The sequence below is a fragment of the Martes martes genome (assembly GCF_963455335.1).
Source record: "Martes martes genome assembly, chromosome: 1".
NCBI lineage: Eukaryota > Metazoa > Chordata > Mammalia > Carnivora > Mustelidae > Martes > Martes martes.
This window is the reverse complement of record NC_137888.1, coordinates 75,929,010-75,945,140: the sequence shown is the minus strand read 5'-3', so window position 1 is coordinate 75,945,140 and position 16,131 is coordinate 75,929,010. Positions and strand designations below refer to the sequence as shown.

At 38.8% G+C, this 16,131-nt stretch overlaps 2 protein-coding genes across 3 annotated transcripts in view; one reads left to right on the top strand and one right to left on the bottom strand.

The window, feature by feature from the left end:
• Nucleotides 1–16,131, bottom strand: part of MED12L (mediator complex subunit 12L) — a gene marked incomplete at its 3' end in the record, with an annotated part of 315,066 nt that overhangs the window by 197,294 nt on the left and 101,641 nt on the right. The window lies entirely within an intron of this gene.
• GPR171 (G protein-coupled receptor 171) lies at nt 8,048–15,832 on the top strand. The gene is made up of 2 exons (XM_080823975.1): nt 8,048–9,288; nt 13,574–15,832. Exon 2 carries the CDS (start codon nt 13,624–13,626, stop codon nt 14,578–14,580), a length of 957 nt encoding a protein of 318 aa, XP_080680101.1. The 5' UTR covers nt 8,048–9,288; nt 13,574–13,623; the 3' UTR covers nt 14,581–15,832.

Sequence of the window (16,131 nt, the reverse complement as noted above, 5' to 3'; positions counted from 1 at the left end):
GCATAAAGGAAGGAAGACAGTTACCTAGAATAGTCAGAATTTTTATTTGCCACAGACTTTCCAAAATAACTATTTCATATGCTCTGGGACCTCAATAGATTTTAAGAAAAACTCAGAAAATACACCTCACATTAAAGAAGAGCTAGGAAGGTATTTACTCTGTGTCCACATTCTATCCTCATAAAAGCTCCCTGCTCCCAAATGTGGGTCAAATATCCTCTGTCAAAAAGAAACAAATCACCAACTTACAACAAACATGCTTGGCAAAACTAAGCTTGCCATTTATGTTTGGCTAAATACATCTGCAAAAAAAACTGGCTATGCTTACTCTTCACAGTTCCCACTGGCCAGGGCGAATGAATCAACACTGGTGTTTCACATGCGTCCTTCCCAGCCCACACACAGACACTGGGCCACAGGAGAAAATGAAAGTAAAAAAGAAAAGGAGGAGCACCAGATAATGTCTTTATTTACCACTGTGCTAAAGCAGATGGGTAATGTGGACATCAAGGTTTTTCAGGAAATAACACGCAATCCAGGTAAGAATACTGTAAAGCAACCATTGATTAACAGTTACTGCATATCAGGTCCAGAATTACAAGAAATAGAGTAGAGCGATAGCAACAGTGGATCAATCCAGAAACTTCCCTGAGGTTACCAGTACTTTTTTTTTTTTAATTACGTTATGGAGTAATTCCTGTAGCTAGTTTATAATACAGTTTTATAATATATATTTTCCTCTAAGAAAGTAAATTAACAGTCATACTGCAGAAACAGTTAAAGTATTTTTAAAAAATGACATATGGGAAAGGAAAGCCACATGTTGTTAAAGTGGTTCTTCCGTGGGGATGTCCTGTCATGAAAAGATAATTTGCATGCCACTGATACCTTGCAGAGAACTGGTGAGCAAAAGGTAGTAATAGCTTTGTACCATTGAAGACCACACCATACCAGTTCTCTCCCAACCCCTCCCCACACAAACCTCACAGTGCGGTTTACCCAAAAGGAAATCTCATATCACTCTGGGAGGATGGTCTGATGTCACAGTTATTTTTTGTATTAATAAAGATACTTCTTGTTCTTCTTCTTCTTGTCCAGAGTCAAAGGATATAAATAGCAGCAATGAGTTTAAGGACAGAATAGAGAGCTAATGGCAAATACTTTATTAACATCATCAAGTGGAAACAAAACTTGTATAAGGGTGCTTTCTAGAATTTCTGGGTTAATCTTTCAGAGGAAGTCAATGTATTAGAATTGTTTAATTTGTAGGTGACCAAAATATACAACTAAAACTGGACTTCTGCAATAAAAAAAGAGATATACTGTCTAACAGACCTAAATTCCCAAGTTATCATTATGGCTTAACTGAAGGGCTGATTGGGGGCCTCAGCTGATGTAACAAAAGCCGGTTTATACCATTTTTGCAGCCACCTTCCACAGCATTAGGAACTCAAAGGAAGCTGTGGGCTCTTTTTTCATGGTAGCAAAACGAAAGAAGCATTTCTAGACCTTAAATCTTCACAGTCAGTCCTCCAGAGACTTTCTTCAGAAACCTGGAACTTGGCTTTCATTTGGTCATACCAGCTCATTTTCCATCCCAACCTGTGGCCAGTGGAATCTGACATGCTGGTTGTCAGTTATGGCCTGACCCTGATATGAGAGGCAGAGTGGGCACTGTGATAGGCCTGTGGACAAGAACCGCAGAAAGTGGGTTTCTCAAGGGAGAAGTCTCGTTTTTACTGCTGAGAAAATAGAGTCCAGAGGCTGCAGAGATAACGAATAGATGAGCACCCCTAGCAACAGGCAGCCTTTTGTAAACAACCACTGTCAGAGTCACGTATCTCAGTGGGTAGCTTTCATGGCTAAACTTAGATGATTATGATGTTTGTTTCCTGATTCTTATCACAAATGTTTCTTTTATTTAAAAGAAAAACTTCAGAATGTTTCCATACAGGTAGCTGACTCAATTACACATCAAAATGGAATCATGGTTCAGTTAAAATCTAAGAGTTCCTATTAATGGGGGATTTTTAGTCATAGTCAAGAGCCATTTTTGAACACCTTTCTATTAGATTTCTGCAGCCCACATGTTGTGACACAGCTAGTGGCGTACCATCTTCTACCTACAGATGTGTTTTCTTTTAATTACTGCCCCAACAAATAAAAGCATGGGGAAGCAACTGGCTCCAGCTAAGGGCCTGCTAGCCTCTCTTGGTGAGGCAAAAGCTCTCAACTCACTATCGTTCCCAGCTTTCCTTGTTTTCTATTGTTTCTTACACACTGTGTATCATGCCTTCTTTCCCAGCATAGGCATCTAAGTTTAGAAGCCGCCCGGGACACCCTGAGGACTCGAGGACTCGCACGACAGCTTTCTCTACAGTAGGACCTGGAATACTTTCCCTTTTAACCTGAGGCACTCCAAAGCAGTTTCAGGGTTGGCAGAAAACATAAGAAGCTAAGCCATTTTTATCTCTCCCACTGCAACAGAAGCTGGAGTACAAGCATGAAAAGAGGTATTATGAAAACAGGCCCACTCTCAACAACAACGAAGTAGATGAAAAGTATTTTCATTGACAAAGACTACTTGCTGCTTTTTGAATGTGCTCATTGCGTAAGTCTGACTTCTCTCATGGTCACAGTTAAGATCTCTGTGATCTCATCATCTCAACCCACTTCCCAAACACTACCTTCAGTGCTTTGGGGACCTGAAATACAAGACTATGGGCCCAGGGTCATCTTGTTCTACTTCCAACCTCCAGATGTCACCAGCTCCAATCCACATGGTGTCAGTATGTCAGGCGAAGCCCACAGCTGCACTACCTCCTGCTTCCCTCCCAGATCCCAGGTCACTGTATAACTACTAAATCTTCCTCCCAAGGGTATGACAAAGTCCTAAAGGTTTACTTTCCTATCATTCCATCTCCTGACATAAATGGCCACTGAAATGTGGCTCTCATCTTCCCCATACAATACTTCACACTACTTAATAATCCCTTTTCTAAACTAAAAGATTCTCTACATTTAACTAGGAGCTTTTTCAAGCTGTTAATTATTTACATTCTACTTTTTACACCATGGCTTTCTGAAGGAACACTGGCTCTCCCCGATATTTACTGACCAAAATGAGAAGTTAATTCTCATTTTGTTTGTAAATTAACCACCAATTTTAATTTTTTTAAATGATACTATTAAAAAAATAATCGCAATGCCATGACCAAATGTGTTTTCCTATCTGGTTGATACTATGAAAGTAGTTAGGTAAATAAAAAGGAAAATGCTATTTTTTTAATAGGGAAACCAGGGCTTCCTACCAATGCTATTTAAAATAAATTTCTTAAGTGTTTAAAAAGTTATATTCAGAATGTCTTCATTATGGCACAGCAAAAAAGATCATCAACAAAACCAAAGGCAATCTACTGAATGGAAGAAGATATTTGCAAATAATATATCCAAAAAGGAATTAGTATCCAAAATATATAAAGAGCCTATAAAACTCAACACTAGAAAACCAAATAATATGATCAAAAAACGGGGAGAGAACTGAATAGACATTTTTCCCAAAGAAGTCCTATAAATGGCCAACAGACACATGCTCAACATCATTCATCATCAGGGAAATGCAAACCAAAACCACAATAATATATCATCCTACATCGTCAGAATGGCTAGTGTCAAAAAGGCAAGATAGAACAAGTGCTGAAAGACATGGACAAAAAGGAGCCCTCGTACACTGTTGGTGGCCATGTTAACTGATATAGCCAAACCGTGGAAAACAGTATGGAAGTTCCTTAAAAAATTAAAAATAGAGCGGTGCCTGTATGGTTCAGTCGGTTAAGCAACCAACTCCTCCTCTGACTCAGGTCATGATCTCAGGGTCATAAGATCATGCAAGATCTCAAGCAAGATCATCTTCCTCTAGCCCTTGCCCCCATGTGTGCACTCACACCCTCTCTCTTTCTCTCTCTCTCTCCAATAAATAAATCTTTTTTAAAAATTAAAAATCGAAATACCGTATGATCCAGTAACTCCAGTACTGGACACTTAAAGAAAATGAAAACACTAATTTGAAAAGATATATGCGCCCTGTTTCTTGCAGCATTATTTACAATAGCCAAGATACAGAAGCAACCCAAGTGTCCATCCACAGACGATGGATAAAGAAGTGGTGTCTATATACAATGGAATACTACTCAGCCATAGAAAAGAATGAGATCTTGCCATTTGCAACAACACATATGGGCCGAAGTTAAGTGAAATAAGCCAGACAAAAAGACAAATACTGTATGACTTCACTTACATACAGAATCCAAAAAACAAATACACAAACAAAAACAGAAGCAGAATGCCCTGGTTATGACGATAAAGCACTAAGGAATATCAGCTATCTAAAAGAGAAGGAATAAAATAAAAACAATCTATGCTTTATCAAGTAATGAGGTAGCACTAAAAACATAGTAAGCCAATCCTTGAACTCACCTTTCTCAACTGGATTCTCTCCTCAGACTTCCCTTGCCAGGACTAAAACCAAAGTCTACTCCCCTCCCAGCCCGAAACCACAGCCCCGTACCATATTTCTCCCACTGTTCCCAGTGCCCATCCCTTCCCATCTAAGGGTCGGAGCTCCTTATTGCTTCTCACTCAGAATGATCGCATCCTAGTCATCCCCTATCCTGGTTTCTTGTCTTCTGCTTTCTCCCTAACCCTATGGAATCTAATGCCCTCAGACTTACCGAGTTCTAACAGTATCACTGCAGGTGCTGCAGATTCCGTGCCAACCCCTCTACACCATAACCTACTAAACATAACAAAAATACTCTCTAGCATGGGAGCTAAGGGGGCAGCCTACAGTCAACAAACATTTGTTAGAACTTTCCTTAAGTACTTGATCAAAAAACAAGGACTCACATGGCAAGGGGTAGGGAGAATGTCTCCAGAGAACCTTCGCCTGGAAGGTAACAACAGAGTTTGTAAAATGTATTCCGAGCTTTGAAAATGTGTTATTCACAACTTCTTAAGAAAAGGACCACAACCACTCAAAGGGGAGAAAATGAACTTCAGTGACCAAAAAGAAACAAGATAACCATTCAAATTTCTTTCTTAGGGATTTCGCTTATTAATTATTTCCTATCCACCCATCAAATAGCACACAACTGAAAGGTAAAATGAACTGTATGGTAACCCAATAACACTGTACAGTCTTTAATAAAAAGAGCCAAAAGGACAGGCAAGGGGAATGAATATACTCAGTCATTCTTATAATCGAGTTCACATTCCAAGAATATGTAAAACCCTTTTGCCTTCAAAACATTTCTTGGTGAGTGCTGTGAAATGTGTAAGCCTGACAATTCACAGACCTGTACCCCTGGGGCAAATAATACATTACATGTTAATAAAAATAATTAATTAAAAAAAACACTTCCGACATTTTACTCTCTGTTTCATTAAAAAGGGAAAGCCAAGAGAGTGTTTAAGTAACAGAATCAGCAACGTTTTGGAAGCTCTGTGTCTGTCTATGCCTCCCTTAAAAAGTGCTCTGGTCTAATCACATCTGTCGCTCTGAGATTTGAAGCTGCCAATCTCAATGACAGTGGGGAGAAACTCTTTGGACTAATCCAAGTGGGCAAAGGGATTACATGCTTTAAAAAAATCTTTCAAGATGTGAACCGAAAGCACAGTGGCTCCTGAGAGAAGACAGACAGACAGACAGACACACACACACACACACACACCCCGGAGAAACATCTTGATCACCAGCATTTCTTAACCAAGGAACAGCCTCCTACCCAAAGATCATAAAAAAGCTTCAGGAGGCAAACTACTTTGAGTTGAGAGCGTCCTGCATTGCAAACTCCGTGAGAGGAGTGGGCACCGTCGCATATAATTCCCACCGCTCAGTAGTACTGAAATTTAAACTAAGGGGGGCAACAGGGCAGGGGGGCGGTCTGGATGGACCTGTTGGCCTTCTTTGTAACCATTGTTTCCATCCCCAACACTTTCATTTTAAGAAGCATAATGAAGTACTAGGTCACTGGAGTCTAACGGAGCAGCTTTGGACAAGGCCTTAGTTTCCCCATCTGTAAAGAGTGGGCTTTCCTAACAAATCGTGGATTTCCTTAAAAGAAAATAAGTTCTCAGACTGGTGTCTGACTGTGGCAGTGGCTACCTACTCTGATATTCATTTTCCCATTCCCTATTAGCTCCAAAGGGCTTCTATGCTATGTTTAAAAAACAAATTTTAAGAAAGTTAAACATTAAAAACAACACTTCTGGGTGCCTGGGTGGCTCAGTGGGTTAAAGCCTCTGCCTTCGGCTCAGGTCATGATCCCAGGGTCCTGGGATCGAGCCCCACATCGGGCTCTCTGCTCAGCAGGAAGCCTGCTTCCTCCTCTCTCTCTGCCTGCCTCTCTGCCTACTTGTGATCTCTCTCTGTCAAATAAATAAAATCTTTAAAAAAAAAAAAAAAAAACAAAAAAAAAAAAAAAACAAGGGGCGCCTGGGTGGCTCAGTGGGTTAAAGCCTCTGCCTTTGGCTCGGGTCATGATCCCAGGGTCCTGGGATCAAGCCCCATATCGGGCTCTCTGCTCAGCGGGGATCCTGCTTCCTCCTCTCTCTCTGCCTGCCTCTCTGCCTACCTGTGATCTCTGTCTGTCAAATAAATAAATAAAATCTTAAAAAAAAAAGATGACACTTCTACTGAAATACAGTTTGGCATCTGTGTTCAATAAAATCAAAAGCATGATTTGTGTGCCTGGAGGAGTTGACTACAGTAAGATTTTCTTTGTCAATTCATGGGGCAATTTTGCTTTTTCAGGTTTTATTTAAAACAAGCAAAATATCCATTAAAGTAACTAGTACGTCATTTCTTTAAAAGTACCGCCATGACCAAGGTCAAGGAAAAATAACTTCACCTCACTTCTGCCCACTTGGGTGTCTAAAATACTGGGTTAGTGATGACATGTAATTTCCCAGAACACTAACAAAATATACTCTGAGAACCATTTTTTCTTAATGAAAGAGATAAAGAAATGACTTTGGGAAATTTCAAATGGAATTTGTGTTAAAAACAAAACAGGGATGGTAGCCCCAAAAAAGCATATTTCCACTCTGAATAAACTTCCACAAAATATCAGATAGCCTCAAGGTTATTCTCATAAGGAAGAACAAGGTTCAGTTTCACTATTAAAAGACTGGTTTCTCACCATTCCAATAAGGAAATGGAACAATGAGAATTAGGGTCTTCCAGCTCTTTTCTATCTGGCAATCCAGACACAAAAACGGTGGCCACACATCTTTCAGAATAGTTGAATATACTTCTCAGCTCTGTCTGGCTATACCCCCAAAGTCAACAGGGAAGTAAACAGATAGATATGCCTACCTAAAACAAGAAACAAAAAAACTACACTACCAAAAACTGCTCACTCCGGTTTTCCTGCATACCATGTTAGAACCATTCACCACTCCACTGGCAGTCAGCTCTGTCTCACCAAATTCTCTCCATGCCCCCACCTCTGTCCCCCACTGCATGTGAACCATGAGCATCACTGCACACTTACATGACGATCTGCAAGGGTGTCTTTTCTGAAGTGTGTTTTTCACTGAGTCCCATCCAACAACAATGCACACAAATCTTCAAGGACGGAGCCTTTCCCAGCACTGTTATGATGAGAGTTAACATTGCTCTTAACCAAAAACCAAGGGCAAAGTTTAAGATTTGGTGTTTTTTGGTCTAATCTGTAAGTGAATATATATAAAGTCTTCTTTTGCAACATGGTGATAATTATAGCAGTAATAGTTATTATTCATACTCACTATTGTATCATTACTACATGAATTTGGGAGAACACCAGGATCCACGAAACAAATGGCTACTATCATCATAAACATTCTTACCTTTTTTTTCCCCCAAAAGTTCCCTTAAACTCTCCCTAAATTCCCCTTGGCTTGACATCTCATTTAGTCTTTTGAGAGATTTTTGTTTTTAAAAGTAATTACAAAAGGGATTCATTTTGGATTCTAGAAAGGCTTTTTTTTTTTTTTTTTTAATATCTGGAAAACTAAGAATTATTAGGAAAAAAGGAGAGAAAACCAAAGAACCTACCAAACCAATGAAGTAACACTAGAAATCAGGCCCTAACCAAGAAATGGTTTTGCACTTTCAAATCAACTTTGGACCAGCAGATGTAGGACTCCAGAAAATACGGCTGAGACGTGAGCTCATATCCTCTTTTATAAAGGCTACACTTATACAAGAAAGATAACCTAACAAAGCCAGTCGATGACGTGGATGGGGTACAGTGACTTTTCATTAGGCCCTTCACCATGCTGAGCTCCTTTCAGACACTCAGTAAATATGTGCTCACCACAGGCAGAATGATCATGTACCCAAACAATTTAAATACACAAGAGGGTTCCTTTACATACAATCTATTAATTACTAAATACCAGGCTCAATTCATTAAGCTATTTGGGCCAAACTGACAAATGGCCTACTCTTGAACTTAGAGAAACAGACCCAAGATATCCTTGAAAGAAAAGAATTACAACGATACAACAGCACACACAATATAGTATTTTAAGTAGGTGTGCATACACTTAGAAAGATTTTTAAATCTGTGCTGAAATTTGTGCCAATTTATGTACCAAAACCATTAACAGTAATTATCTCTGTGCCTGTAATTTTTCTTCTGTTGCTACTTCCAGATTTTTCCACAACAAAAAAAAAGAATAAAGACAAATAAAACATAAACTTTATCAGACTATGTTAAATCACATCTTTCTTTATTAATAGAGGACTCAGCAGAACCCAAACTGCAACAATTGTTCTAATTATAACTTCGAAAAGCTGATAGTATCAGGATGTATACTAAAATTTTGCTTGAAGACCTACTATACTTAACACATAACCCCTTTCAAGGCACAAAAAGTGATGTTCTTTAAAATCATTATGATGGAAAATGTATCTTGGATGTTTTAAAAAAAAATGCAAGGTACGGCGATGGGACAATAAAAATCTTTCCTCTAAAAGAATACACAAACACACAAAAGGAAGCACACACCAAATTGAACCTCTTAGGGAGACTTTCATACAGTTAAACTATTCACAAACCACAGTTTCATCTACGTCAATATGCGACACTTTAAAACCACACGAAAAGGAAAGGAAATTTTTTGTACAGCCAGCCTTCGTGCAATGGAGCTGCCAGTGCTCTTGCTCAGGCCAGACAGCAAGCTCCTGCTTCTCTGAAGACCCACAGCGAGCCCGCAGTGGCTCAGACAATATACCCCCAGGTAGGTCTTTTTAAGTACTTGATATATTCAAATGTCTTTCCGTCTAAAGGGAAGCTACCATATTCAGTGCTTAAGACATTTAAGTTGGAAAGGACACTGTGTGATAAGGCTGCCGTGTAAAAGGGTACCAATTATTAAATTCTAAATAGATTCTCGCTAAGAACTGCACTATAATATTCTTCTATCTGATGACCTTATCCATTCCTCTCAAAAGAAAAAAAAAAGAAGTTTAATTTATACAAGACTGAATACTTACTTATAGGCCAACATAACTATTCAGTAACTCAATCTTATTTTTTATAACAAAATGGATAAATTCCATGCTGTAAGTCTTTACAACAGGGCGCAACAGATCTTGAAATGACTTCCCTCCAAAAAAATTTTGATAGGTAATTTCAAGAACATTCTATTGTGACTTTCACTTAAAAAGAAAACTCTAATAAGTGTATTTATGCCCTAAGCAATGGGCACTCAATCCCAAACAAAGGAGACACTTGAAGTTTTTTGATTTTTGCTGTAGCACCTCAAATTTCCACAGGCTAAATAATTGGTTGACGAAACATTTATCAAGCACTTGGTCTTCAAATGTCTGAGAGAAAACACAAAATGCTATTATAATATGATTTAACCTCTAATCAACATACCAAAAATATTAAATGAAGAGATTTGTTTTTCATTGCAATCTAGACTGAGATTCACAAAAAGCAAGTGCAAGGTCCTACAGGAATCTCAAGCATCATCAAATAAATAGTTATGCTGTGATTATTTTTAAATAAATTATCCATAAGTGGTATATATGGCCAGTTCTAGCTATAGGGAATACTAATTATTAATTGATGAAAACAATTTTCTAATCCTCTTTACTGTATATTCATCTATAAAATGAGACTTTATTGTATAATTGTATGAACAATAGGAACACTTAAAAAAAACAGTACTATGTTAACAATTACCATGTAACATTAGAAATACAAGATCGGGGCACCTGGGTGGCTCAGTGGGTTAAGCCTCTGCCTTCGGCTCAGGTCATGATCTCGGGGTCCTGGGATCAAGCCCCGCATCGGGCTCTCTGCTCAGCAGGGAGCCTGCTTCCCCCTCTCCCTCTGCCTGCCTCTCTGCCTACTTGTGATCTCTCTGTCAAATAAATAAATAAAATATTTTTTTTTTTAAAGGGCGGGGAGGGGAGGGGGATACAAGAGCATAAGCCAAAATCCTAGCATCTGGTAAAGGAACAATGAGCTAAGGTGGGAGATGGAGATGAGGATCAATTTATTTCAACACTAGCTTTTGACCCAGAGAAGAAAAGGATGGTCAGAATGCCACGGTTCAAATAAATGGTTACTATCCAAAAAACAGAGTTCTAAGAAGTCAGTGAAGCCTGGAGTAGACTTCCCGACACAAAGAGCTTACTCCAGGCATTTTAAGATAGGAAGGATTTGGATATAGGAAGGATAAGGTCAGAAAGCCTAAAAATGATCAGCGGGGTCAGATTCTAGCCCATTCATACAAGCTGGAAAAACCTTGCACAATATCGGAGTGCCAGACCCCAGTCTCCTCAACTGATCTGAGGCTTGGGCTAGACACTACAAGTAAAGGTTCCCTCCACCCTTCAAGTCCTATGAGTCCCCAATTTTTATCACAGCCAGAGTACAAAGGCAGGAAGGAGCAGTTCACAGAAGAGGAGAGATACCACCAGTCTAGGGAACTGGGCTGAAGACAGTAGGGATGGCTTGAAGCAACCAGGTCATGGGAACTTTGAAAGCAAGGGAGGTTTAGATTTAAAAGGTAGAACCTGGATCTGGTTTTTAAATATATATATATATATATATATATATATATATACACACAGTAAAAGGAAACAGAAAAATACTTGAAGTCTGAACCTCTCTCATTAGTATTTAGGGGAAAAGTTAAGAACTAATATTTTCTTTCTGCTCTTTTACGTGAAAGTTGCCTAGAATATAGTTTCTGCCACATAGTAAGCACTTCGTAAGGCTGGCTGCTGTAACAACAGTTATTACCATCACCATCACCATGATTACTACTATTACTGAGACAGAGCTCTAGAGTGGTTTTGAACATAGCTTCTGAGGTCAGACTGTCTGAGTTGGAATCCTGGCTCTATAATTTAACAACTATATAACCTTGGGTGTTACTTAACCTCGTTGTGCCACACTTTTCTCACTTATAAAGTAGGGATAATGCCTACATGATGGGAATGATGAAAGGTTAAATAAGCACATGTAAAGTACTTAGCACAGTGCTAGACACAAAGTACTCAATTATTTTCATTGAGTTTAGTGCAGAATGAATTATGCATGAACCCTGAAGTCCTATCTCAAGTTGGGAAAGAGGAAGGACAGGTACCCTTTTAAATGACACTTTATATAAAGTTTCATGTAGGTCTGCCTTAACAATCTGTTTATAGTGTTTCATCCCAAGGTGTATACAGTGGATCATTAAATAATCAGGAGAATTAAGTATCAGAAAGGCTTCAAAAGGTTTTGTTGTTGTTGTTTTACTTTTAAAGGGAGGTTTCAGAGAATCGGTTTATTTGGACTTCTTCTTAGCCACTATAATTAAGATTTTCTTTTTTTTTTTTTTAAAGATTTTACTTATTTTTGAGAGGGAGAAAGTGTGCGTGAACACAAATGTGGGGGAGGGGCAGAGGGAGAAGCAGACTCCCTGTTGAGGAGGGAGCCTGATGTGGTACTCGATCCCAGGGCCTTAAGATTACCCAGCTGAGCCACCCAGTCACCCTGATTCGCTGTTTTTAAGAAGTTGTGGATCAGGTTTTTTTCTGCTAAAACACAAAATCTCCTGGTCTTTAAAACAAGAGGAAGGTGTTTAATATGCATGAGAAGGGTGTACACCAAGAAGCAGCACCAGAAAGATATATCCGTGGCCCTAAGAGCATTAGTTTGGACCAGGCCAAAGAGAGGAACGGAAGCCCAATTGGTTTACCTTACACTTATGTTCTAGATCTGGAGGGAACATGACAAGATTTTGTTATTATCAGTGTCAATCACAATCGTTCTAAGAATATGTCTTACACTTTTGGGCTTAACTGCCTCAAAACCTACAGTGAAAGAAGAGAAGCTTTATAGTTAGATGCTTTCATACGAATATAACTGAGCTTCTCTTTGAGAATTTTGTAACCAATGATCATATATTCCTGTTCTAAAAGTCTTTAAAATACATCTGTGGTCAAACTTCTCAAAAACACCGACACAGAAACATCTATACAAGCAATGTTTACCAGAAACAGAAAACAAACCGCAATGGTACTTTAAAATTATCCAGTAGCTGCATTTGAAAAGGCAAAAAGAAACAGGAGAAATTAATTTTAATCATATATTTAACCTAACATCAGAAATATCATTTCAACATATGCTGAATACAAAAAATATGGAGATGTTTTACTAATTGTTCTATTTGTACAAAATAGTGCACACTTTTACTACTTGCACTGTCTTTTATAATGTTTCCTTAAAAAGTCTTTAAAACCTGGTGTGTATTTTGCATTTACAGTCCAGATCAGTTTGGTTGTTGAAGTGGCTGTCATTTCAAGTGCTCAGTAGTCACAAGTGGCCACATACTGGAAATCAGAGGCCCCGGTCACTAGGGAATGGGAGTAAGGAAAAAGAAGGAATAAGCATCAATTCAAGCCAGATTCTAATCCTTCAACTTCTTTTCGCTGAGCAGAAAAATGAAATGCAGTGATGATGAACATGTTCTGGCACTTGACATAGTGAAGGGCCTACTTTTAAAATAATTCCCTCTAAATTTCAGGATAATTTTCTGTCCCCCATTATCATCCCTCTCAGCCTAGGTTCCTCCAGCATGAGGAGCTCTTGTCAATCTATGAAAACAGAAAGCCAGGAAGCCTCACTGAAACCTCTTCAGGCTCAGCCACAACTAAACCATTTTGCCCTCATTTCCTCTCTGTCTGTTTCTCAGAATTTCAGTTCACTTATCTCCTGTGCAAACTAACTTCCAACCCAAGTGGTAACAAGAGTTATCAGAATGTAAAAGTATGATGTCGAAAATATCCATTCTAGAAGCAAACCTCTATGGGATTTCCCAAAATCATGAAATCAGACCATGGAAAACCCAGGCCTCCTCTACAAACCATGATGTTCCCACCATCTATTTCACCAATAAAATTCTACCTAAGAATTAGAAAAATTGTGACCCGGGTGTTCTGAATACAAATGTTTTTAAAGAAAATCATTTCTAATTTTAATTACTAACCTCCTTCCCCAACCCTTTTTTTTTTAAACAGATTCTTCGGATTTTTTTTTTTAAACAGAGTCATCCCTACTTCCCCTCAAGATGACAAACAGTTCTATCTTCTGCCCAGTTTACAGAGATCTGGAGCCATTCACATATTTTTTTTATTTAGTTTTCCTTGTTGGAATTATCGGAAGTGGTTTTGCAACTTGGGCTTTCGTACAGAACAAAAATCACAGGTGTGTAAGCATATACTTAATTAACCTGCTTACGGCTGATTTCCTGCTGACTCTGGCATTACCAGTGAAAATCGTTGTTGACTTGGGTGTGGCACCCTGGAAGCTGAAGATTTTCCACTGCCAAGTGACAGCCTGCCTTATCTACATTAATATGTACTTATCAATTATTTTCTTAGCATTTGTCAGCATTGATCACTGTCTTCAGTTGACATACAGCTCCAAGATTTATCGGATCCAAGAACCTGGATTTGCCAAAATGATATCGACCGTGGTGTGGCTAATGGTCCTTCTTATAACAGTGCCCAACATGATGATTCCCATCAGAGACATCAAGGAGAAGCCAAATGTGGGATGCATGGAATTCAAAAGGGAGTTTGGCAGAAATTGGCATTTGCTGACAAATTTCGTATGTGTAGCAATATTTTTAAATTTCTCAGCCATCATTTTAATATCTAACTGCCTTGTAATTCGACAACTCTACAGAAACAAAGACAACGAAAATTATCAGTATGTGAAAAAAGCCCTCATCAACATTCTTTTAGTGACTACCGGCTACATCATATGTTTTGTGCCATATCACATTGTCCGAATCCCATACACCCTGAGCCAGACAGAGGTGATATCTGATTGCCCAACCAGGATTTCACTCTTTAAAGCCAAAGAGGCCACACTGCTCCTTGCTGTGTCGAACCTGTGTTTCGATCCTATCCTGTACTATCATCTCTCAAAAGCATTCCGCTTTACAGTCACCAAGACTTTTGCTTCATCTAAGGAGACCAAGGCTCCCAAAGAAAAATCAAATGGTGAAAACAGCGCGTAAAATATGGGATTTTTCATGTTATCACTTCCTGCCTCGGTGGACAACAGGTACCAGGAAAGAGAGAAAAGAGCCTAAGTAAGAGACACATGTGTGGCCTGGTTACTGAGAAACTTTTCTAAATGTAAGCTAAGCAGTACTCTCGTGGTTGTTCATGGTCCTAAGCCCAAGTATTTGCATAAAAAAACTAAAAGATCCTGTTGAACCAACGTAAAACCATGCATTATCCTTGAAATCTCTAAGAGTTTTTAGGACAAGCTCAGAGGCATTCATGAAGTATTCATTTAAATACCAGGAACTGACTTCTTGATAGAAATATACAAAATAATCTCCATGTAAGGTGCCAGAAAGCCCTCAGCAACACAATTTAAATAAAACCATTTAGGTCATACCAAAAAAGTCCAGCTGATCTTCCCATGAAACCACCTGTGCCCGATTTATTTTTAATCCATCATTTCAAAGATGGTAACCTTTTAGCTCACTACTCCAATTTTTAATATCTAATTGTTTTGTAACACAGCAACTAAACCTATTCATTTCTAAAAAGGCTTGGAAATACATGAGTAGTGTTTAATGTACTTTATACACTTATATTCTATCAGGTTTATAAAGACTTTCTACCCTAAGTAATGACAAATCCAGTGATTTCTTGTTTTGTAGTAACATGAAATAGACCCTACAGCATTTTCAAGCAAGTTGTTAAACTGCACTGACTGCTGAAACTACTGTTTTGGAACTAGAAACTCACATCAAAGGTATGGAAAAACACCACCAGTCAAATGGCCTTAAAATAGACATGCCAGATACACACAGCAAGAACTTGTAGGGAACACAACACACGCTGGGCTGACTGGCACCATGTCTGAGTCTGACCCCACATGGGGCCTCCAGTTTAAAGAAGGGGTAACTCCAGCTCTCAGGGTCACAATCCTCAGATCTAATTCTCTCTACGGCCAGTAATGCAGAAAGGACTCAATGGATGATATAAAATATAAGACTTATTTAGGAAAAAGAAAATTTAGAAGTTTAGATAACCATACCTGAGACTTCGGGGGTGGGGGGGGGGTTTCATTTCAATAGCAAAAGTCTGTTTTGCAACAATTGGTAATACATTTGCATTAGCTGCAGTGATTAAGAAATGGTGTTCCCGGCAGCCTCTTGAGCTCGCCCACGCTCATGTTCACGAGTGTACTTTTCACTTTAATAAATTTTCCCATTTGTGTAAAAAAATAAAAAATAAGAAAGAGTGTTCCTGGAAACTAACAAAACAAGTTTGATTCGAGTCATTTTTAGTCCTGTACTGAGAAGAATTATTTTCTGAAGCTTGAACCCAAGACAATTCCAGTGTACAATTTCATATCCCCTAAGTTTGAAGACAGTAAATGCACCAAATGAGAAAATGCACCAAAACAAGTGTCTACCACACTTCCACCATGATGAGCCCTGGACAAAGTCTAGCTAGCTAGTGGTCATGACAGGAAACCCCCTTCAGCAACATGTCTCTGCCCCAGGGTGTAAAGGGCACAGCTATGCCACAGCTATGTTGCTGAAATG